The sequence below is a fragment of the Lagopus muta genome, chromosome 25 (assembly GCF_023343835.1).
Source record: "Lagopus muta isolate bLagMut1 chromosome 25, bLagMut1 primary, whole genome shotgun sequence".
In the NCBI taxonomy this organism is placed as follows: Eukaryota; Metazoa; Chordata; class Aves; order Galliformes; family Phasianidae; genus Lagopus; species Lagopus muta.
In genome coordinates, this window is record NC_064457.1 from 3,624,978 (window position 1) to 3,646,934 (window position 21,957).

A 21,957-nucleotide genomic window follows, 5' to 3' on the forward strand; every position below is an offset into this window, starting at 1 on the left:
CCCCACAGTTATTAACACAGCAAGGGATGCGCTGCTGAAAGGAAGCATCTCCAGCTGCTTAGTTTAACCAAGCATCGCTCTAACGTTCTTTGAGCAGCCTTGGATAGAAGAGAAGAATAAATCCAAATTATTAAAGCCCTTAATCACTTCTTGTCACCAAGCACAGAGAGAAGGGATGAGGATGGGAGCATCAGGAACAGCCACAATGCTGCTGTGGGGCTGAAATAGGGCAAAGCTGAGCCACCAGGGATGGTCTCCCACAGACCCTGGCCACCACCAGGTTGCCCACAGCAGGTCTGTGAGGCTCCCAGGCATTTTGTGGCCCCCATCCCACTCTTTCTTCCCTTGTAAGCGACATGGGCCAGCAGTGGCACTCTGCGAGGAGCGCTGAAGATGGTGAGGTATATTACTATGGTAACAAGGCTGCCACGTACCTGAGGCAGAGCAGGAGGATAAGACCTCCATAAAAAGGTGCAGAGGAGCAGGAGGCTCATCCTAGCCCTTGCTATGTAGGAGCAGGCACTATGCTGTCAGCTGGACTGGAGGGTGAGGTGAGATAAAGCTGATGGGGTGGGAGAGCTCTGCTGACAGACAGACAGACACAGGGCATCCCAGCATGGCTCCATTCAGTGGGAAAGCAGCAAGCATTAGGGAGGCGGTGTCCCCAAGGTGATCTGATGCAGAGCACCTTAATGCAGCCTGGGTACCACCTCCAGGCTCCAGGAAAGCCCATCTCTTCCCTAATAGATCTGCATCACCCCGACAGCCTGAAGTCTCATTTCTCACCCCTCTCCTGAGCGATTTGCTCCTCCAGAGATGCTCGCACTGCAATCAAGCCACCTGGCAGCCCTCTTTATGAAGGGCTGAATAGCACAGACTCTTTCCTCGCTTTCTTCTGCTCATCCCTCACTGTAGGAACAGCGTAAAGGAGCCCATCCTGCTCCCCCTCCCACTGCCAGGTGTGTATAAAGTTGGTTTGATCCCCTCTGCCCGCACAGAACTGTTCACACAGGTGCTCCAGGATGCACAGAGGGGCATTTGTATCATTGACTCATCAAAGCTCTTCCGATCCCTTAATGAGATGCAATTCAAGGCATTCTGAAGAAGCAGAACAGCATCAGCAGCTTCTGTTACAATCGGCACAAAAGCGCCTTCCAAGTGCCTCTTTTATGTGGTTTTGCCCATCAGCATGGCAGGGAGATAAAGTTCTGTAATTTATTTCTGCTAATACACTCAGATGGCAATTGATGCCTTTACGAGGGTGACTGTGTCTGTGCGATGTACTGATGTTTATAGGCTGCTAAATTTGATTTATACAGAACAGCCAGCGCTGCTGTTGGTTGAAGGCCCAGTGTTTCCAGGAGAGCTAATATGATTTGCATTGATTAGATTAATATCAATTAAGCAGAGCGCAGAGGGATGATTCCCAGCCTCTCCAGCCCCAGCAGATGAAGGTGCTCTTTGGTTTTGCAGGTGTTGGACTCACAGCAGAAGGGATTTTGTTGCTCTCACTCGGATGGGCATCCCAGGAAGCAGCAAGGAATGCAGCTCTGCTGATGCAGGAGGAATTGCTGACTCCCAGAGCAGTGTGATTTAACTGGAAGGGCTTGCAGCAGGGCCCAGGACGTCCTCTGGATGTCTGCTCGCTGGGGGAAGGTGCGGAGGGACTTCGTGGCCACAGCAGCTCAGCTCGCAGCCACAAACCATCCCATCACAGCGGTGTTCCAGTGCCCCCTTGTGCCCAAACACGACGGGTTTACGGAGGGGTCGATGCTGCCGAGTCTCTCCGGTGGTAATTTTGGGAAGAGAGGAGGAGGCTCTGCACTGGGATCAGCACCCCCAGCGAGTTCTATCCAACGAAGGAAGAAAACCACACAGGAAGGCCGATTTAATCTCATTAAATGCGTCTGGGGAGGCAGGTGATGATGGAGCACCGTAGGGCAGCTCAGTGCCTGGGATGGGGCTGGAAAGGATGCTGAGGGCTTGACCAAGGGACATTGCCACTGAAGTTCCCATCTCTGTACCTGGGATGCTCAGCATTAAGCAGCACCTTAAGCTGATGCTCTCAGCATCTTGGCTGAGGCGTGCTGGAAGCACATCCCAGCTCTGTCCAGCTGCTGTCATATCCAGCAGCCTTTGCCCCCCAACCCATGGGGGTGGGAAGGACAGAGGGGGTCCATCCCCAGGCTCCAAGCAGCACGACCCATCCTGAGTCCATCAGAAACCCTTCTTATGGGGATGGAGGCTCTGGATCCAACTTGAAATCCTACAACCACAGAGTGACAGTGCTATGAGACAACAAACCCACTCTCATCACAGCTGATGGGGAAACCTTCCCTGCACAGGTAAAGAAGAACAGGTTTCTGGCTGATGACTTACAGCCTCATTGCACACTTGGCTTCTTGCACACACACCGATATGGTGGGAGGTGTGGAATCTGACCCACTGGAGCGGGCTGGATGGATCTCTGTGTTTCTGCTCACATTTGTGATGGATGTGACCTGTCCACCACCCAAGCAGAAGAGATCTGCCCAGAGCTTTGTGCAAAGCTTGCTGCTTCCCAAGCAAACATCCCTGCAGGCCAAGAAATGCTGCATCCCCCACCTCCCACCCTTCCATGCAATAGGAGCTGGGGAACCACTGGCAGCTGAGAAAAGCGATGCAGAAAGAACAAACCAACTTGTAGCTGGAAACTTGCCCTATCATTTGTTCCAGCTCTCCTGAAACCTCCAGCCCTCCTGCATGCACTGCACCGGTCAGATTTGCTGCTCTCTGGATGCTCTTAGAGATTCCTTCAGTCATCGTAGCCTTTCCTTGACTGCTCAGCAAACACTGTTCCCCCCTGCTGCTTTCCTTCCCCACCAACCTGTCCCTCCACCTCCCAGCTGCACGACTCACACGCTCACCATCTCCCTTCCATACCCAAAACAGGAGTTGGCCAGCAGCATGGATTTGCAATCTATATGTTAATCATTATCCACCTCCAGGGACTGTGCTGACCTCCACAAGGGAGGTTGCATTGACAGACACGCAATGGATGCTCCCAGTTTCCATCCAGAGAGGAAGTTTCCATGATGAGTGCAAACAGTGCAATGCTCGCCAATGGGGGTCTCACTAATTAGGCATCAGCCAGTGCCACGTGCCAGGGAGAAAAGGCTGGGATAATTATCTTTCCTCCATAAAGGTCCTTTAATCAGCGTGCTCTGCATTCTGACCCTGTGCGAATGATGCGGCACCCGATGGGAGAGTGGAAAAAGGATGTAACATGCATGTAACATGCCACACATTTACATGCCACACATGTAAATGTATGCAAGCATGCGCGTACACACGTATGCATGCACATACATACGTGCATACACAAGTACACATCAAAACACATGTACATCCCCATACACACATGCAGATACATGTGCACATTTACAAACATGCACACACATGCAAACATACACACATGCTCACACATGCTTACACGTGCTAACACATGTACACAGATGTGCATACACATATACAGACACATGTCTTCATATGTATGCATGCATATGTACAGATAAACACATGCAAACATGTGAACACATGTGCACGCATACACATAAGTACACACATGCACACGAGTACATGCATGCCCACAGAGGTACGCACATGCAGACAGGTGAACACATGCAGATCCAAATAGACCTGTATACACATGAATACGCATGTACAAACACATGTGCAAGCATACACACATATAAACACATGCACTAACAGGTACACACATGTACACACCTGCTAACACATGAACACATGTGCCCATGCACATACATGTACACACACATGCATACATGTATACATGCACACGTGCAGATATTTACACCCACACACATACAAGCACATGCATACACATGTACACACACACATACATGTACTCAGGTACACACATACGAACACACATGTGCACAAATATGCACACGTGTAGTTGTGGAGATGCATGTATTGCACACACACACACACACAATTGTGCATACAGAGAAACACACACATGGACACACATGCGCACACATGTACACACACATGTACACACACATGCAGATGCACACACACTCCTCCACACGTAGAAGCACACACATGTTGGCAGAGCAGTGTGCACACAATCACACACGTGTGCCCACCCACATACGTGCCCACCCACACCGCCTGCTGGGGGCGGGGCCACGTCGATGGGCGGAGTTTGTGTTAAAGGGGCGGAGCCACAGAGATGGGCAGGGCCAGAGAGGGGGCGTGGCTAGGTTTGGGGCGGAGCCACACAGAGGAGCAGGGCCACGAAGAGATACGGCGCTACGCTATGGGGCGGGACCACACAGAGGGGCGGGGCTATGTCGGGGAGGAGTCACAGAGAGGGTGGGGCTACATATATAGGAGGGCTATGTTAGGGGGCGGAGCCACATGGAAAGGCGGGAGTATGTTAGGGGGCGGGGCCACACTGAGGGCGGGGCTACATTTGGGGGTGTGGCCACGTAGAGGGGCGGGACTACATTTGGGGGAGGAGACACACAGGGAAGGTGCTACGTTAAGGGGCGGGGCCAGGTTAAGGGGCGGGGCTCCGCTATGGAGCGGGTTGAAGGGGGCGTGGTCTCGGGAAGGAGGGGCGGGGTCTGGACGAGGCGTGGTCTGAAGGTGGGGGCGTGGCCTAGAAGAGGAGGCGTGGCTTCTCATGCCGCGCTCTGCCTCTGCTCCGTGCGCCGCCGCTTCCGAGTAAACAGCGCGGGCGGGGGCTGCCCCCCCCACCCCCTTCCCCACCCCCAGGCCCGGCCCAGCCATGGCCGCCCGCGGCGCGTTCCCGCTCAGCCCTCTGCCTCCTTCCGCCGCCGCCGCTCCTCCGCCTCCGGGACCCGGACCCGGTATGATGAGAGGCCCCAGTCCGTCTCCGGCTTCCGCGGCCGCCCCGGGATACCGCCCGATGGGACCTTCGGGAGCACAGTACCAGGTGAGGGGGGGCGGGGGGGCGGCTGTGTGCTCTTTGGGAGGTTACTCAGAACTCTCCGATGGAGACGTGGGGGATTCAGGAGCCTTTTGGGCCCGGAGGAAGCGGCGCTGCTTCCGGAGCGTGGGGCCCGCGGGGGGGGAGGGGGGGTGAGCAGAGCTCCGTCGTGGGGCGGCGGTTCCCCTCCTCCCCCCACCCCCCGAATAAAAAAGTTGTTAACGAAACGCTCCGCCCTATGGCCGTTGCTGGGGGTCCTACTTCAACCTGGGCACTGCCGGGTCCAGGAGAGCCGTGGGTGCAGCACAGCCGTCCCTGAGCGGCTCTGGAGGTGGAGGGGTGCAGGTGGACGTTAGGGGGAAGGAACAGGGGTGGGGGGAGGCGATGTGACCCGCTGCACAGCCGTGGACTCTGCTCTTTCCACTGCCTTTTCTGTTGGTTCAGCCCCACGTGTTGTGGGGTTATTTAGGCACGGGGATGTGATCAGGTGGAGGTGGAGGAGCCCCGTTCTGCAGCGCGTTCTGAGTTCGAATTGAAGTAATCCATCCCGCTGGGGGAATTTCCAAGTCCGGAGCTTTGCTGTACAAAAGGAGGAAACAAGCCATGAAGCTGCAAAGCCTGGAAGTGAAAGCTGAGATGGCTCAGCGAGGCCGATCCGGCCCTTCATTGGCTGTAATGTGACTCAGAGCCGTATGGAAGCTTCTCCCCAACCTTCCCTGTTGCAAAACCCAGCGGGCATCTCTCTGCCGTGGGTAAACAGGGGCGCATATGTTTGCTTTCCGTGCTGGCCAAAATGCTGCACTCGTGGCAGGTGTTGGGAGCGTATGGATGGGGTAGGGTGAGACCGGGAGCATATGGCAGCATGCTGCAGTGTTTGGGATCTGCACGTCGTGTGGGGCTGTGTGTCTGGCTGGCAGCTTGCTGGCCCTGCAGCAGGAGTGGGAGTGGGGTCTGATCATGGAATCGTGTCATGGAATCATAGAATGGCCTGGGTTGAAAAGGACCACGACGATCATCTGGTTCCAATCCCCTGCTATGTGCAGGGTCGCCAACCAGCAGACCGGGCTGCCCAGAGCCACATCCAGCCTGGCCTTGAATGCCTCCAAGGATGATCCGTAGGGGCTGATCCCTACGGTCTGCCCTTTGTTTTGCAATTTGCAGGCTGTGCAAAGCAGCTCCTCCCCACCAAGTGGTCAGCGCTGCGGTGCCTGCAGGACTTCTCAGGGGGTATCGAGTGAGTCAGGCTCCTTCTGCTGCATTATGTTCACCAGAGAACACAACAGCCCTCGTCTATGCCAGTGGGTGCTTAGGGGCTCTTTAATCAGTGGATTATTAAACGTATGCTAATCCTTTGACATCCCTGCTTGTCTGGCTATTCACCAGCATCTCAAGCAGGGAATTGGGAAGGACAACTCCCTCTGGCACTGGGACTGATATTTCCAGAGCAGAAAGGAGAGGATTTTTCAGGAGTGTCCTGGGCTCCATCAGAAGAGGGGTGGCCAGCAGGGACAGGGAGGTGATCGTCCCCCTCTGCTCTGCTCTTGTGAGGCCCCACCTGCAGCACTGTGTCCAGGTCTGGAGCCCTCAGTACAAAAAAGACAGGAAGCTGTTGGAGAGGGTGAAGAGGAGCCACAAAGATGATCAGGGGACTGGAGCACCTCCTTACAAAGACAGGCTGAGGGAGCTGGGCTTGTTCAGCTTGGAGAAGAGAAGGCTGGGGGTGACCTCATTGCAGCCTGCAGTACCTAAAGGGAGCCTACAGACAGGAGGGGAATCAACTCTGTGAAAGGGGAGATAACAGCAGGACAAGGGGAAACGGTTTGAAGTTGAGGGAGGGAAGATTTAGGCTGGATATCAGGGGGAAGTTCTTTACAGAGAGAGTGGTGAGGTGCTGGAACAGCTGCCCAGAGAGGCTGTGGATGCCCTGTCTGTCCCTGGAGGTGTTCAAGGCCAGGTTGGATGGGGCCCTGGGCAGCTTAAATGTGGAGGTTGGTGGCCCTGCATGTGGCAGAGGGTTGGAGCTTCGTGATCCTTGAGGTCCCTTCCAACCCTGGCCCCTCTGTGATCTGTGAGTGTGCTCAGGCAATGGACGATCAGCTGCTTGGTGCCATGTCCATCCCCATCCCAAGGATCAGGTCAGCATAAACTCAGCAGGAGTTTCTTCTGTTTGTTGTGGTGCAGTTTTTGGGCTTGGGAGATTCTCGCCGAGTTATCAGGTTGATGCTGTGGTAGGGAATGGGCTCTGTGACACAGCGGAGGAGGGACTGTGCAAAATGGTGCCCTGGCCTTGAAGTTACCCCATGCTGTCGCTTTGCTGGCGCAGATCAGTGGCAAAAAGCAGAGTTAGTGAAGTGCCATGTTAAAAGCATTTCATTGGCACTTGCTGACAAGCAGGAATCCCATTTCCGTGGGACGGAAGGGCTGTTGCAATCCAAACAACTGCTAACGAAGTGATTTCGGAGGAAGCGTGGCTGTGCGTGGCCCAGGCAGGACTTTGGGCTTTCTGCCCCTGAAAAGATCTGCTGGATCCCATTAGGAGAGGAGAGCAGGGTGTTTGTTCCATGCTTGGCTTGGGGACAGCAGCAGGGCTGGAACTGCAGCACACAGCAGGGATTGCATTGCTGTGTGACCCACCCTTCCCAGGGGGAACCGTTTCCAAGGCAGGTTTCATCAGAGGCTGAGCATCCAGCAAATGACACAAAGCAGAGCAATGCTCTCCTCTCAGGGCTGGAGGGAAGCAGGCAGCATCAGAGCTCAGGACGCCCTTTGTTTCTCCTGCAGGCTCATGGAGGTTCTGCTCAGTGAGGGCACCTCCAAAGCTTGCTGCTGGAGGCCTTTGCTGTGTCTTCCTCCATGGGATCCTGTGGGGACCCTCAGCGCCGTTCCCTGCACATCTGAGCAGTGTTTTCCACCAGACACTGCCCTTCCCCTGGGTTCCTCCACGTTGTATTGCTGAGGCTGCCACGTTTTCAAGTGGGAACCCAACACCTTTCTTCCTTGTTCCTGCTTGCATTAACACGTGTGTTTTGGGCATAAATCCTCTGAGCTCTCCTTTGCTCTGCCTCCTGCAGCCTCCGTTCCTCAGCTTGCTCTTTGTTTTACACCTCCTTCTCCCCCATCCCGTGCTCTTCATGGACATCAGCACGAGGTGAAAGTCCCAGGCTGTAACTCGTGCATCCCTTCTGTTCTCTCGCCAAGTCCCTGCGGCGTGGAAGCTGCTGAGAAAACTTCACTAATGTGGCCTTTGCCCCGAGCATCGTGGTGCCGTGGGTCCTGGCGTGAGCGCTGCAGCCTGCACAGCTTGGAGCCCCTGACCTGGAACATCTGCAGCTGCAAAGCCACACGTGGGCAAGTTTGCCTGGACCCGGATATCTCAGCTGGTGCTTGACGTGACGCCAGCACGTGTCCTCAGTCTGCTCGGTTTCGCTGCCTGTTGCTTTGCTGTTCACTCTTTAATTTACTGCTTCCTCACCGACTGTTTTTAGCTGAGGCTCCTACTGCTGAAGTACTGAAATGCGGCCCATCTGAGCATCACAGCAGCCTGCCTGCATCCAAGATCTTGCAGCAAGTGATGACACCTCACCAGCAGCAGCGCCCTCCTGCTGATGATCACTTTGTTTTTCCTTCCCCCCCCCCCCCCCCCCCCCGCAATGGGGTTTGCTCACAGGGGTTTGAGACCTGAGACCCCCCCGCAGTGTTTTGGGCTGTGTTGCAGGGGTCTCAGTTCATCCCAAGCAGTGCTGAGCTGCCTGTGAGAGCAGCCCAGTGCAAAGCTGGGATCCTGGTTGGGCAAGGTTTGCTTTTGCCCACATCACAACGGGAAGTGCTGTGGGATGCACGAGGAGCTGGCGGGAAAAGCTGCCCCTCTGGCATCTCCTGGGTGAGGACACACGTGGGCTTTCATTCCCCAAATGTCAGTGCTTGCAAAGAGCAAGCTGAGTGAAATGAGGCATGCATCAGGACAGCCCGATGCAGTGGGGGGTTTTATGAGCCCTCCTCAAGGCTCTGCTTGGGGAATCAGCAGGGAGCTGCCGATGCTCAGTGCATTGCAGCCCTTCTTGCGTGCTGGTGGCCCTGGGGAGCACGCACCCTGCTCACCGTCCTGGCAGAGGCACAGTGGGAGGGATGAGCACAGTGCAGGAGGTTCTTTTGTTCGTGCAGCGCCTGGGAAGGGCTTCCCTGCCACCCGTGGGCTCTGGAGAAGAGCCGTCCTCTGGAGAGAAGATGGAGAGAGGCTCATTTCTGAGTCGCTGCTTTTCTCCCAACGCGCTCTGTGCCCTTCTTGCAGATCTGTCCTTCAATGTTATTGCTCCCCCTCCTTTTTTTTTTTTTCTTCCCTTTCTGCTACCAGCATCTGCTTTCTGGCCTGCCCTTCCTCAAGAAGAGCCCTTTGGCACGCAGCGAGGCTCCCGTCATGTGGCTGAGCATCCATCAAGAAGCCTTCCAGCCCCCGCTTGCTCCGACTGAAGCTGACTCTAAACAGAGCTCCCCAAATGCGAGAGGCCTGTGCACTGACCTGGGATGAACCACTGCTCTGCAGCCAGCCCGATTCGTTCTTCCAGCTTTGGCAGGGAGCAGAAACAAGCTGTTTTTTGTCCCATTTCCAAATGGCTCTACTCATTCTCTGCGGGGAGGGCTGGATGCCATCCAGCTCGTTCCTTGGAGCGGAGCTTGCGAGATTTTGCCCTTTGTCCGCCCTGCTGGCAGTGGGAGGAGGAGGAGGAGGCCATTGGGGCAGAGAGGGGAGGATGAAGAGGCATGTGGAAGGGGTAGGACCACAGTGCTGCCCCAGATGAAGGGGAGAGGATGGAGCCTCCGAGCGTATCTGTTAGCCAGGAAGGATGTAAGGAAGGTCACCATTTCAGTTGCTCTAATAAAATTTCCTGAATTTAAGCCCTCTTTGCATCCTGCTCATTTGCAGGGCTTCTGAAGGGTGCTGGAGGCTTCACCCTGCTGGGCTGTAATACTGCTTAATGGCTTAGCTAGAGATTTACAGCTGTGCTGTTTGCGTGTCCGGAGCTTGCAGCCTTCAGGCAAGGGGGCTGTTGGCCATGCAGTCCTGCTGGGGGCCACAGCAAAGGCTGCTTTGCTTTGCTGAGACACTTTTCCATCTGCTTCTTGCAAATCTTGAAGGTAAACTGAGAAAGAAATGCATGTGGAGGATTCCTCCTTCCCTTTTTTCCTAGGTAAGGAAAAGAAAGAAAAAAAAGGGCTGCAAAGCGACTGCGTTCTGAGGGTTTCCATGTTTCTTTTTTGCTAATTAGAAATGTCACAGCCTCTTTTCCTGCCCGTTTGTTCTCCATTAGTCCTTGCAGGCAGATCAGCACAGTTCCTGGAGCCTCCTGGAGCCACGCTGTAGCCATGCACAGCCCCAGGCAGTGCCTTGCAGCAAGCAGAACCCTGCAGACAAAGCCTGTGCAGTCCTGTTTGCAGGGAGGCATTGCCAAAACGTGGCTGATCAAAGGGAGCAAAACATCTGGGGGCTGTTAGGAAAAGCTTTTGCCTCATAGCACAGGCAGGTTGGCCAGCAGCTTCAAAGGCAAGCCAAGCAAAGGTGAAAGCAAGCAGATGGTTGTGCAATGGGCTTCGTGTGTGTGTGTTTTATGAATTCCTCCTGCAGTCCCCATCCTGCCACCTCCAGGGCTGCTCCTTTTTGCCTTTCCAGCTGTGGAATGCTCCTCCGTACTGAGGCTGATGTATTTTGGGGATTTCCTGCTGGGTTTGGCACTTTGTAAGAGATGCCCATGGCTGTGGGCTCTGGGGCAAGGGCTGTTCATGTTGTCCAGCAGCCTCAGCTCTTCTGTTGTTTGCATTTACAGCCTTTGGGGCTATTCCAGCAAGGAGGTGAGTGGGTTTTGGCTCCAAGCACCCGCTGTGGCTCTGAGCCTGCCTCTAAAAGCTGCCGAAGCCAGGCAGGCTGGTGGTGGTGATCCTGTGTGGGATTTGCAGTGGAATTAATGCCTACATGCAGATAAGCTTGTCAGCCTGCAGCACTGCCTGCGGCTGAGCTCTCCTTGCTGGACTCCTGGCCCCTTTGGGATAACGAGTTGGCTTTGCTAGCTCCTCTGCACCAAAGCTCTGTCTCTGTCCACAGGATGCGGGTCAGAAGGCAGGAGGGAAGCTGCAGGAGTTGTCTTGGCATGTCAGGGAGGCTTTGGAGGGGAAGAAATGCTGTTCTGCTGGCTTGGTGGCTTTCCCAGCCTCACCAGCTCCTTGGCAGGGGGGAGCTGGAGGATCAGAGAATCCGAGAGTGCAGGCAAAGCATGCTGGAGCAAGTTGGGATGAGAGGCAGTGCTGGGAGCTTTTGTTGAGCACCCAGGGGCTGTGTGTGCTGCAGACCCAGCGTCAGCTGGCGGTGCTGGTGCTGGCCAAACTGCTCTGCTGCAGGAGATGCAGAGGAACCAAGAGAACTGCCCCAGGCTGGGATTCATGCAAAAGTGGTTAAGCATCCCGCTGGGGGGTTGTAAATGCCCTGTGTAGGTGCCTGGAGGGGAGAAGGATGCAGCCAGAGCTGATGTGCGACATCCACCAGGAATGAAGGCCACCCTCCTGATGTCCTTCCTCTGGTTAGGAGGCCCATGTTTAACACCCCCTCTTCTCTCTTTTCCCTGCCAGCGCCCCGGGATGCCGCCAGGCAGCCGCATGCCCATGGCAGGGCTGCAGGTGGGACCTCCAGGAGCACCTCCATATGGAGCAGCATCCCCTCTGCGACCCGGCCTGCCACAGTCCATGATGGACCCCTTCAGGAAGCGCCTGCTGGCTCCCCAGTCACAGCCACCCATGGCCACCCAGAGGAGAGGGTAAGGGGGGACACAGGAGCACCGTCAGCCAGTCTGGAGCAGAGGGGGTTCACTCTCTGAATCTGGCTGCTGCCCTTCTGGTTGCATTTCTCCACCCAAACCTACAGCATGGCCCGGTTGTTGGCACCTTTGCTGGTGGGCAAGCAGCCAGATGTCAGTGCTGGGGTGGTGGGTGAGGCTGGGACGCTTGGCTTACAGCTTCCCCATGCTCTGATCTCCCCAATGGTAACCAAAAAGCTGTGTTGTAGCTTAAGCACAAGCTTGTCAAAGCTTTTCCCCCTTCTTGGGGGCTTTGTGCTGACCTGGGCAGGCACAGAGGCAGGTGGACACTCAATTCCCAGCCCTGGCAGGAGGCAGGCAGAGCTGCAGAGAGCCTCTGGCAGGTTGCAGGGAATCTCCCCAGATCTGTGATCTCAGCATGGCTGTTTACTTGGGATGGTCTCCGTGAGCTGCACGGTTTTGCCAGCAGCTCCTCGCTTGTTTATGATGCTGCTGATCCCTTTGCCCTGTTCCTGTTTCCATGAGGGTTTCTAGATTACTGGAGGCTGTTCCTCAAGGTCCCTCAGTCCTAATGGATGTTCTGGTCCCATTCCTTGCCCTTGCTGCACAGCAGGGCTGATGGTTTTGTGATCCCTTTGCAGGGCTGTGCATCCATTCTGTGCTCCAGAGCAAGCTGGGGATTAAGGACACAAGGCTGAGACGTCCTCACCCACTGAACAGGGACGTCAGCAGCTGGATAAAGCTGTGGCTGTGTGGGATCAGCTGTGCTGGGGAGCTCAGGGCTGTGCACAGAGCTCTGCTGAGCTTCCCTGCTCCTGACTGGAAGGGAGGGGGAGGAGGGTCAGGACCAGTTCTTAGTGACCAAATCCTGGGATGCCTCAGGATGGCAGCAGTAGTGCCATGTTTGCTGCCCTGCTGCTTTAGGTGCTGCCCCAAAACTGGGGCAGAGTAAGAGAGCATTTCCCCACGTGTTTCCCTCTGTTTCTAGGAGCTGCACAACAAACTGGACCCAGGGACTGGGTTTCTTTCCCTTTGGTAGGCTCTGGAGCTCTCAGACCTTCCCCTCTGGAGTTGGCTTAGCTTCCCCCCCACGGTTACAATTTCTTATCCACTTGCTTCAAAGGCTTCTGCCATTAGATGCTTTTACAGCCTTTCTTCATTCCCTTCCTGCAATTCTGAAATGCCTGTCCTGTAGCTGATGGCGACGTTTCCCCTTGGATCACACTGCTGCAGTAGGATCCTGGGACCTGGCTGGGACTGGCATCCCCATGGCACCACAGCACTGCCCAGAGCCATGCATGGCCTGGATGGGGCCAAAAGATCCACCACACTGTGTCCCCCAAGACAGGCAGGCAACAAGATCTACAGCGTTCTGTGATTGCTGCAGGATCATTTCTTTGACCTTTCTTCATGCTTCTTGCAGGGTTAAAAGGAGGAAGATGGCTGACAAAGTCCTGCCACAGAGGGTGAGTTTCACTTTGGTGCCTGTGAGGAGTTGACAACGAAGTCCCCAATCTCATTGAACCTCATGCTGCCTGATGGATGTTTCTGCTTCATCCCAGAATGGAACATTTCAGTCCTGTGGGTTAGAGAGATGGATGTGCACAGTTTAAGCAAGCGGGGCTTTGGGCAAACAAGGAGCAGCAGTGGCCTGGGGTGTAGACCCCTGGTCATTCTCAAGCTTCTCTCTTGGGGTTCCTCTTGACAATGCAAGGTTATGATCCCTGCCTGTGATGTGAAGCAGGATGGTAGGTACAGTGAGTAGCTCCAATCAGTGCAGCTCTGTGATCTGGGGAGTGTTTTGAAATGTGGAACGGTGCTGCTGTGCCAGACTTGTCACTTGGTTACTCCCTGGGATGTCAGCCTGGCACTGGTAGAGATGCTGGGGTCGGAGTGGGATGCAGCACCAGCTCAGCACGTGAGGGACTGACTGTTTCCATTTAACAGATCCGGGAACTTGTCCCAGAATCCCAGGCCTACATGGACCTCCTCGCCTTTGAGCGCAAGCTGGACCAAACCATCGCTCGGAAGAGGATGGAGATTCAGGAGGCCATCAAGAAACCACTGACGGTGTGTGGCCGGCCAGGAGGGCAAGCAGCTGGGCAGGGTGGAGGGAGGAGATGGGTGCTGCCAGCCATCCTCTCGCTCCAAACATCCCCCCTCTTTGTTTTCCCATTCCACAGCAAAAGCGGAAGCTGAGGATTTACATCTCCAACACTTTCACCCCGGCCAAAGAAGAAGGAGAGGGTGGTGAGCGTGTGGCCTCTTGGGAGCTACGTGTGGAGGGCAAACTGCTGGAGGATGTAAGGATCTGGGCAGGGATAAACGTGGCAGTGGGAGGAGGGCTGTGCTGCTTTCCTGGTGCTCTGTGCTGAGAGTTTGGATGGGATGGATGCAGTCTTTCTCTCTCTGGGTGCTGGAGGCGGTGTTTTGGGCTGGGGCCCTCAATGGTGTTGGCAGCATCAGGCCAAGCCTTGCACGCAATGTTTTGCAGCCAAGCAAGCAGAAGAGGAAGTTCTCCTCCTTTTTCAAGAGCCTCGTCATCGAGCTGGACAAAGAGCTGTACGGGCCAGACAACCATCTGGTGGAGGTGAGATGTGCCTGGCTGCACCCCAGGAAGGGTGAGGAGAGCTGTTGAGTGCAATGGGAAGTGACCCTGCTGCTCACCCTGCAGGTGCTCAGATCCCCAGCCCAGCACCAGCAAGGCTTGCTGCGTGCTTCAGGGTGGAGAGGGAGCTGTATTCAGCAAAGCAGTGCTGAGCTATCCCAAGAACCACACTGCTGTACTTTGTAGGCTGCAGTTTGCAGCTCAGCAGTGCTGGCTGGCAGCCCGGTGAGGCCAGTCTGGCCCCTCTCACCTGGATGGCTCCCAGAAGCAGGCTGCTTGCCCCAGGGTTGGTTCTTAACTCCCTCGTGTCCATGGCTGGAGTTGGGAGGTGTTAGGCTGCAGCACAGGCATGGCTCTGATGGATGGCTTGGGCAGCTCCAGGCTCCTTCAGATTTGTGAATCTGTACTTCTGGCAAACACTGATTCCTGTGGTGGTACCCCCCTGTTGGAGGTAAATTCCCACTAAGTGGAATGGTTTGTGAGAGCAGCTGTGGCATCAAGCCCCTCCGGTGGGTGAAGCAGGTCTGAGATCCCACAGTGACTCTGGGAGCTGTTTGAGCAATTGGAATCAAGTGCTCAAACCAAATCCACTGCTCTCCTAGTCCACCTGAACTGCCTACAGCTGGGCTGGAGCTCATCAGCATTGGTGAGACCAAGTTAAACAGCCCCTTTACTCTCTCCTAGTGGCACCGTCTGCCCACGACCCAGGAGACTGATGGCTTCCAAGTGAAGCGTCCTGGAGACGTCAATGTGAAGTGCACCCTGCTGCTGATGCTGGATCACCAGGTAGGGTGTTACCAGTGCCACGCTGCCCTTCAGCACAGCTCAGCTGAAACTGAGTTTCTAGGCTGAAACAAGCCCAGGCTGGGGTGGGATCTTGCACGAGGGGGGCTGTTGGGTTATGTGCTATGGTGCAGAACAGGCACAGAGAGCAGTGGAGAGCTCTAGGAATGGCCCTCAGCCTGCAGCAGCACGAGGGCTGTGTAGGATGCTGTGCATGCTGAGGGGCCGCGTTCCAAATCCGCCCTTAATCCCGCAATGTCCCTGCAGCCACCACAATACAAACTGGACCCTCGCCTGGCTCGCCTGCTGGGGGTGCACACCCAGACCCGTGCCAGCATCATGCAGGCGCTCTGGCTTTACATCAAGCACAACAAGCTGCAGGACAGTCACGAGAAGGAATACATCAACTGCAACCGCTACTTCCGCCAGGTCAGTCCACCCCTCTCCTTCGTGTGCCTCTGGGGTGCCCCTGCCCTCTTGTAATCGTGTGGGTCTCTGATGAGAGGAAAGCACCATTTCCATCCTTCAAAGACAAGAAAAGCGTTTTTTCCTGGCTTGGAGTGGTCACTGTCTTTCTCTCCATGCTCTGTTGTGCATCCATCAGCTTGGCGTGCTCAAAATGGGGCTGAGCGAAACCTTGCTCCTGCCTTAACCCTTTCTGGTGGGTGGGAGGAGCCCCTCATTGGCAGCTAACGCTCTGCTCTACCCCTGCAGATCTTCAACTGTGTCCGTATGCGCTTCTCTGAGATCCCCATGAAGCTGGCAGGGCTCCTGCAGCACCCAGATCCTATCATCATCAACCACACCATCAGGTAGGGGTTGGAGGAGTTGCTGGGCAATGCCACTGGGGGTGGGGATGGACTGCCTGGAGCAATGGGTTCCTCCCTGCTGAGGATGCAGGGCCCCAGGTGCTGCAAGGTGTCCAGCTCAAACCAGCAGTGAGCACAGGTCACTGGGAGGGGAAGAATCAGCCCGACAAGTCTGGGAGCTCCCTGGGGCAGTCGTTTGGATACCAGTATTGCTTTTGGGGGTGGTTGATTTGTTTTTGAGGCTGAAGAGGTTCCCTTAACACCCTGCCTCTTCCCAGTGTGGACCCCAATGACCAGAAGAAGACTGCCTGCTATGACATTGACGTGGAGGTGGATGACCCCCTGAAAGCTCAGATGAGCAACTTCCTGGCTTCCACCACCAACCAGCAGGAGATCGCCTCACTGGATGCCAAGGTGTGAGGATCCCCCCCCTGCAGAGCTCCCCAGTATCTGAGCTGGGGGAGTTTGGTGCCAGCTGTGTCTCATTTCGGGGGCTTGGCACGAACTCCAGTTCCCACACGGTCACTCACAACTGTCCCTCACCTTCTGTCATCTCTGCAGATCCATGAGACCATCGAATCCATCAACCAGCTGAAGACACAGCGCGACTTCATGCTGAGCTTCAGCAACAACCCTCAGGATTTCATCCAGGAGTGGATCAAATCGCAGAGGAGGGACCTCAAGGTAAAATGGGAGGGCAGGGCAGGGCCAGGGGCAGGGAGGCTGAGCAGGAGCCAGCCCTAGGCCTCACCCTCTTCACCCTTATGCTTTGCTTTGCTCAGATCATAACAGATGTGATCGGGAACCCTGAGGAGGAACGGCGAGCTGAGTTCTACCAACAGCCCTGGGCGCAGGAGGCTGTGGGCAGACACATCTTTGCCAAGGTGGGTTCTGTGCTGTGCTGGCGGGGTGCTCCTCTGGGCTGAGATGGCAGCAGGGAGGCTGAAAGCAGGGACTGCTTGTAGAGAAGGAGCTGGTTCTCTGAGAGGGACAGGGCCTGCGCCAAGCCCTGCCTGACCCCCCTCGCCTCCTCCAGGTCCAGCAGCGTCGGCAGGAACTGGAACAAGTGCTTGGGATCCGCCTCACTTAAGAGGCCAGCAGGGCTCAGGAGCTCCTCCTCCTCTCCCTGCTGCCTGAGCCTGACGGTACTTCTTACTGGAATCAAATACAGCACTTGCACAAACCCTACGTGCCTGGAGGGATTTGGAGCCGCTCGCACCCCTGGGCTCCCCTCAGCCAGGAAGCTCTCGCCACAGGCAGAGCAGCAGAGGTTCCCCCGATTCTCCCTGCCCTCAGCCCTGCTGCATTAACATGTCCTTGCTTTTGCATTGCGCCGTTTGCCTCTGCCTGTAGCATCGAATGCAGCCCTCTGTGAGCACGCTCTGTCCCGTCCCCTTCTTGCCCTGCCTCTGGCCAAAGCCCTCCTGGCATTGCTGACTGCCCTGCCAGCCCTCCCCACCACCGTGAGGGCAGGCCCAGCCCTGCCCCTTTTCAACCAAAGTTTGTCATTCCAAATGCCAGCTTCTGCTGCTGGTGGCCGATGGTTTTCTTTTTTTTTTGCACTATTTTTGTGAACAGGTTTTATAGAAAAAAAAAAAAAGAAAAAAAAGAAGAAAGAAAAAAAGCATTTTGTACAGTGGGTTTGTATTTGATTAATATATTCAGTTCCTCTGACTGCACTCATCACCTCAAACTATGCAGTGATTCATGGTGTTCTCAGCGGGCTCGTTCTGCCCAATCTGTTCTTTTTGTATGTAACTGAGTTTTTTAGCGTTGAGTTCTTGACAATCAGTTGATTACTCCACCCCCTGCTGTTGCTTTACACACCTAGTGACTTGTCCTGTGCTTGATACGAGGTATGGGGGGGCAGCTCTGTCCCCAGGAGCCTGCGGGCAGCAGGGCCCCCCCTGCTTAGGGCTCTGAGAACTGGAGATGCTTGGGGCAAGGGGCTGGAGCGTGGGGCCACTGCACTGGGGCCGAGGGGACAGTGCACCACCCAGCAGACCCCACTGAAGTGCCTTACCCTGCTGGCCCCATGCCCCCATTTTCCTTGTAGGGCAGCCTGGCTTCCTCTGGGGGGCGGTCACAGGTTGGGGGGGGGGGTGGGAGGATGGGGAGGGGGGTGTTTATATATTCCCAGGGTGTTTGGCTCAGGGGTGCCTGCTCTGCCTCTTGCGTAACCGTTTTGTCTATTTTGGATTATTTTCTAATAAAACCAGTTAAGCAGCAGTTGTGTGTGGTGGGATTCCTTCCAGTGCTGCAGCCCCTGTACCCAAATCAATGCACAGACATGGGCACAGCAGCACTTTATTAGAGACAAAACAGCCCCCCAGCTCACCCTTACTTCCACAGCTTCTTGATAGACATGTTCTTCTCACTGTCCTTCTGCATCACCTGGATATAAGCAAGGGACAGTTGGTGCCCAGCACACAGCTCCCATTTCCCCTCAAGTAACTCCACAAACTGCCCTTAAAAGCAACCTCCAGCCCTGCACGAGGAAGGTTCTAGAGCCTTCATCCTCCCCCGAGGAAAGGCAGCCTCCTGCACTGAGCACCCCTTCAGCTCTTGTTCAGCCCCAAGTCCTCCCAAATGCTGTCCAGGAGTTTCTGCCTCCCAGAGCTGAGGGAGCAGCCAGCAGCTGCTCTGCAGCACTTACCTTGGCAACAGCCATTTCAAAGTCCTCCTGTGTGACGTGCACCCGCCTCTCCCTCAGTGCGTACATGCCAGCTTCTGTGCACACCCCCTGTAAAGAACATGGGCCCACGTTGCCCCAGAGCTCCCAAGTGAGGACAGAGAGCACAGTGGAGCCTCCAAGGCTGCTGCAGGACCCAGCTCACCTTCACTTCTGCACCCGATGCCCCTGGCATCAGCTCTGCGATCTTCCTCAGGTTGATGCCACGTGTCAGGTTCATTTTCCGAGAGTGGATTTTGAGGATATCCAGGCGGGCCTGGGGGGGGGGACAACAGCAGTGAGACAAGGGAGAAAGCCACAGGAATTGTACCCAGATAGGGGACAATGTGGTCCCCCGAGGGAGAGGATCAGCAGGGGACCAACAGAGACCCCAGGCCCACTGTGGGGCCACCCACCGACCTCCTCATTGGGAGGGGGGAACTCAATCTTTCTGTCGATGCGGCCGGGGCGCAGCAGAGCTGAGTCCAGGATGTCGATCCGGTTCGTGGCCATGATCACCTGCAGCAGGAGAGCAGCCACTGTCACCACCATGGTCACCCTGCTGCCATCACGGGGCCAGCAGGGCACTGTCCCATCCCCAGGCAGCTCAGGGCTCAACCAGACTCAGAACCCCCCTACCTTGATGTTCTTGGTGGCCTCAAAACCATCGAGCTGATTGAGGAGCTCCAGCATCGTGCGCTGCACCTCGCTGTCCCCACCAGAGCCACCCTCCAGGCGGGAGGAGCCAATGGAGTCGATCTCATCCATGAAGATGATGGAAGGAGCGTGTTCCCTGGCCATCACAAACAGCTCCCGCACCATGCGGGCACCTGCAGGGAGCAGAGAGCTGAGTCTCACACTGTGCACCCTCAGCCTGCCCAGCACCCCACACAGCACACTCTCATCCCCTGCAGGCCAGTTCCCAAAGCCACCCAGCACCATGAGAGCCCTCCAGGTCACCCCGGCACAAGCAGCAGCTTCGTGTCACACTGCTTTACCTTCACCGATGAATTTCTGCACCAGCTCGGAGCCCGACACGCGGATGAAGGTGCAGTCAGTGTGGTGGGCCACAGCTCTGGCCAGCAAGGTCTTCCCAGTGCCAGGGGGTCCATAGAGCAGCACGCCCTGAAAGCACCAGGGGGTGAGAGCTCTGCTGGGTAAGCAGCCAACACCCAGGGAACTCCAGATAGGATTTACCTTGGGCTGAGCGATCCCCAGCGCCTCAAAGAGCTCCGGGTGCTTGACTGGCAGCTCAATCACTTCCTTGATCTCCTTTATCTGTTTGTCCAACCCTCCGATCATCTCGTAAGTGGAATCCGGGACCTTCTCCACCATCATCAGAGACACCAGAGGGTCCACTTTGTTGGGCAGGATCTTGTGCAGCGTGTAGCTGTCGTTGCGCAGAGCCACGCGGCAGTTTGGGGTCACCTGCGCTGAGAGCAGAGGGAAGAGCTCAGTGATGGGCCGCTGCATGACCCTTCCAAGTAGCCCCACACCAGAGAAGGGGACAATTAATTTGGAGAGAGCCACGATGCCCCTGCCACGGCTCTCAGACACTCACATCATTAATGTCAATGTTCTTGTCAACATCCACCACGAATTTGCCTTCTGGATGCACCTGGAACACAGCAGTTAACACCACTAAACTTATTTTTCCCTTACAGAATCCTGGCTGCATGTCCCAACCACCACACCACAAAGGGGCCCGAAAGCTCAGCCAGCACCAAACACAGCCTTCCTACCCTCAGAAGAAAGACCTCTCACTTCACATGTTTCTAATTACTACACCCTCTGCAGAGCTTGTGCTCTTGTGGGGACAAAGGCACAGTTCTATTCCTCACCAGGTTCTATTCCTCACCAGCCAGCTACTAAGAGGAGCCAGCCCCGGGGCAGCTCAGCTCCGTACCTTCACAAGCACTTTCTTCTTGTCCATGGCTCTCACCACCTCGCCCACATAGGAGCCCTGCTCCTGCAGCAGCTGCAGCTCCTCCCGCAACAGCCGCACTGCAGAGAGAAGGGAACATCAGCAGACAAATGGGGAGACCCAAAGCCCCCACTGAGTGGGCAGCACCCGCAGCCAGGCTGGGAGCCTCTTGTCCCACAGCAGGGCTGGCCACAGAGCCTCAGGTAAGGATGCTGAGAGGAACTAAGCTTTACCTTTAGCGTTCAACTCATTCCTCTGTGCTTGCAAGCGCCGCAGATTCTGGCTCTTCTCATTCACTATGAGCTGTATAAGGAAAGGAGCTTTGCTGAGTTCTCAGCATCCTGCACAGCACTCAAACCAACAAAACACACACACAACAATAAGCAGGCTCCAGCACGAGAAACAAGGACAGTTATTGTCCTGGGACAAGCAGGACAGGAACACAGCCCTTCACAGCACAACTTGCTCAGCCAAGCCTCACTGCCAATTCTCACAACACCTTGGTTGTGGGGAGACCTCACTGCAGGCTTTCAGTACAAGGAAGGAGCTTACAAGCAGAAGGACTGACTTTGTAGTGTCTAATAATGACACGACAAAGAGGAACAGCCTTAAACTAAAAGAAGGGAAGCTCGGGCCAGATGTTAGGAAGAAATTCTTTTCTCAAAGGGCGGTGAGATCCTGGGGCAGCAGGTGATCCATCCATAGAAGTGTTCAAGGCCAGAATCAGGAGGGGGCACCCAGCCCATGGCAGAGGGCTGAAACCGGATGACGTTTAAGATCCTTACAACGCAACCGTGCCCCGGCTCACCTGCAGCTCCTCGATCTTGGACAGGTAGTACTGCCGCAGCCCCGTGCCGCCCTTCCCATCGTCCATCTCCATCTACAGGAGAGCACACACAGTAAAGTCGACCCAGCCCCGTCCCACGGCCGCTCTCCTCCACGCTCTCCCTCCCGCCCCGCTCAGTCCCGTGTCCCCACGTCCCCTCCTGCAGCCGCCCCAACCGCCCGCCGGGTCCCGCCGAGTCACGGCGCCCAGCAGGCCGCGATCGGGCCCGATCTCCTCAGAACTTCGCGGCCGGACTCAGACACACCGGAGCCGTGCACCCGCAGCCCGCGAGCACCGCCCGGCCCGGCCGTACCTGCTCGGGGCCGTCCACCGCCATCTTCTCCGCCGGCATCGAACCCTGGCGCCGCTACTGTCGGCACCAAAGATGGCCACTACTTCACTTCCGCTCCCCGCCCCCCGCGCGCAGGACGTCACTTCCTGTACGTGAGTGGGAAGACAGCGCATGCGTACTGTGAAGGCTACCAGATTGCGCATGCGTAATCTGCTCCTTCGACGCGAAACCTCAAGATGCGCATGCGTAGTACAGAGCAGCTCTGCCGGAGTGCGCGTGCGGAA

At 55.9% G+C, this 21,957-nt stretch overlaps 2 protein-coding genes across 2 annotated transcripts; one reads left to right on the top strand and one right to left on the bottom strand.

Annotated features, from left to right (window-relative positions):
* The first annotated feature begins 4,768 nt into the window (after positions 1-4,768).
* On the top strand, positions 4,769-17,418 carry SMARCD2 (SWI/SNF related, matrix associated, actin dependent regulator of chromatin, subfamily d, member 2). Its single transcript, XM_048926834.1, has 13 exons — positions 4,769-4,966; positions 11,576-11,760; positions 13,184-13,226; positions 13,708-13,830; positions 13,944-14,063; positions 14,255-14,350; positions 15,053-15,154; positions 15,419-15,580; positions 15,866-15,963; positions 16,239-16,374; positions 16,522-16,644; positions 16,743-16,844; positions 16,997-17,418. Exons 1-13 carry the CDS (start codon positions 4,799-4,801, stop codon positions 17,048-17,050), a joined length of 1,512 nt encoding a protein of 503 aa, XP_048782791.1. The 5' UTR covers positions 4,769-4,798; the 3' UTR covers positions 17,051-17,418.
* Positions 17,419-17,547: 129 nt separating this feature from the next.
* PSMC5 (proteasome 26S subunit, ATPase 5) lies at positions 17,548-21,809 on the bottom strand. Its single transcript, XM_048926835.1, has 12 exons — positions 21,695-21,809; positions 21,364-21,435; positions 20,789-20,858; positions 20,538-20,635; positions 20,193-20,249; positions 19,829-20,059; positions 19,630-19,756; positions 19,271-19,461; positions 19,052-19,150; positions 18,798-18,908; positions 18,617-18,703; positions 17,548-18,354 (listed from the first exon to the last, which is right to left on the bottom strand). The coding sequence occupies exons 1-12, from the start codon at positions 21,731-21,733 to the stop codon at positions 18,301-18,303; spliced, it is 1,236 nt and encodes a 411-aa protein (XP_048782792.1). The 5' UTR covers positions 21,734-21,809; the 3' UTR covers positions 17,548-18,300.
* Positions 21,810-21,957: the final 148 nt, after the last annotated feature.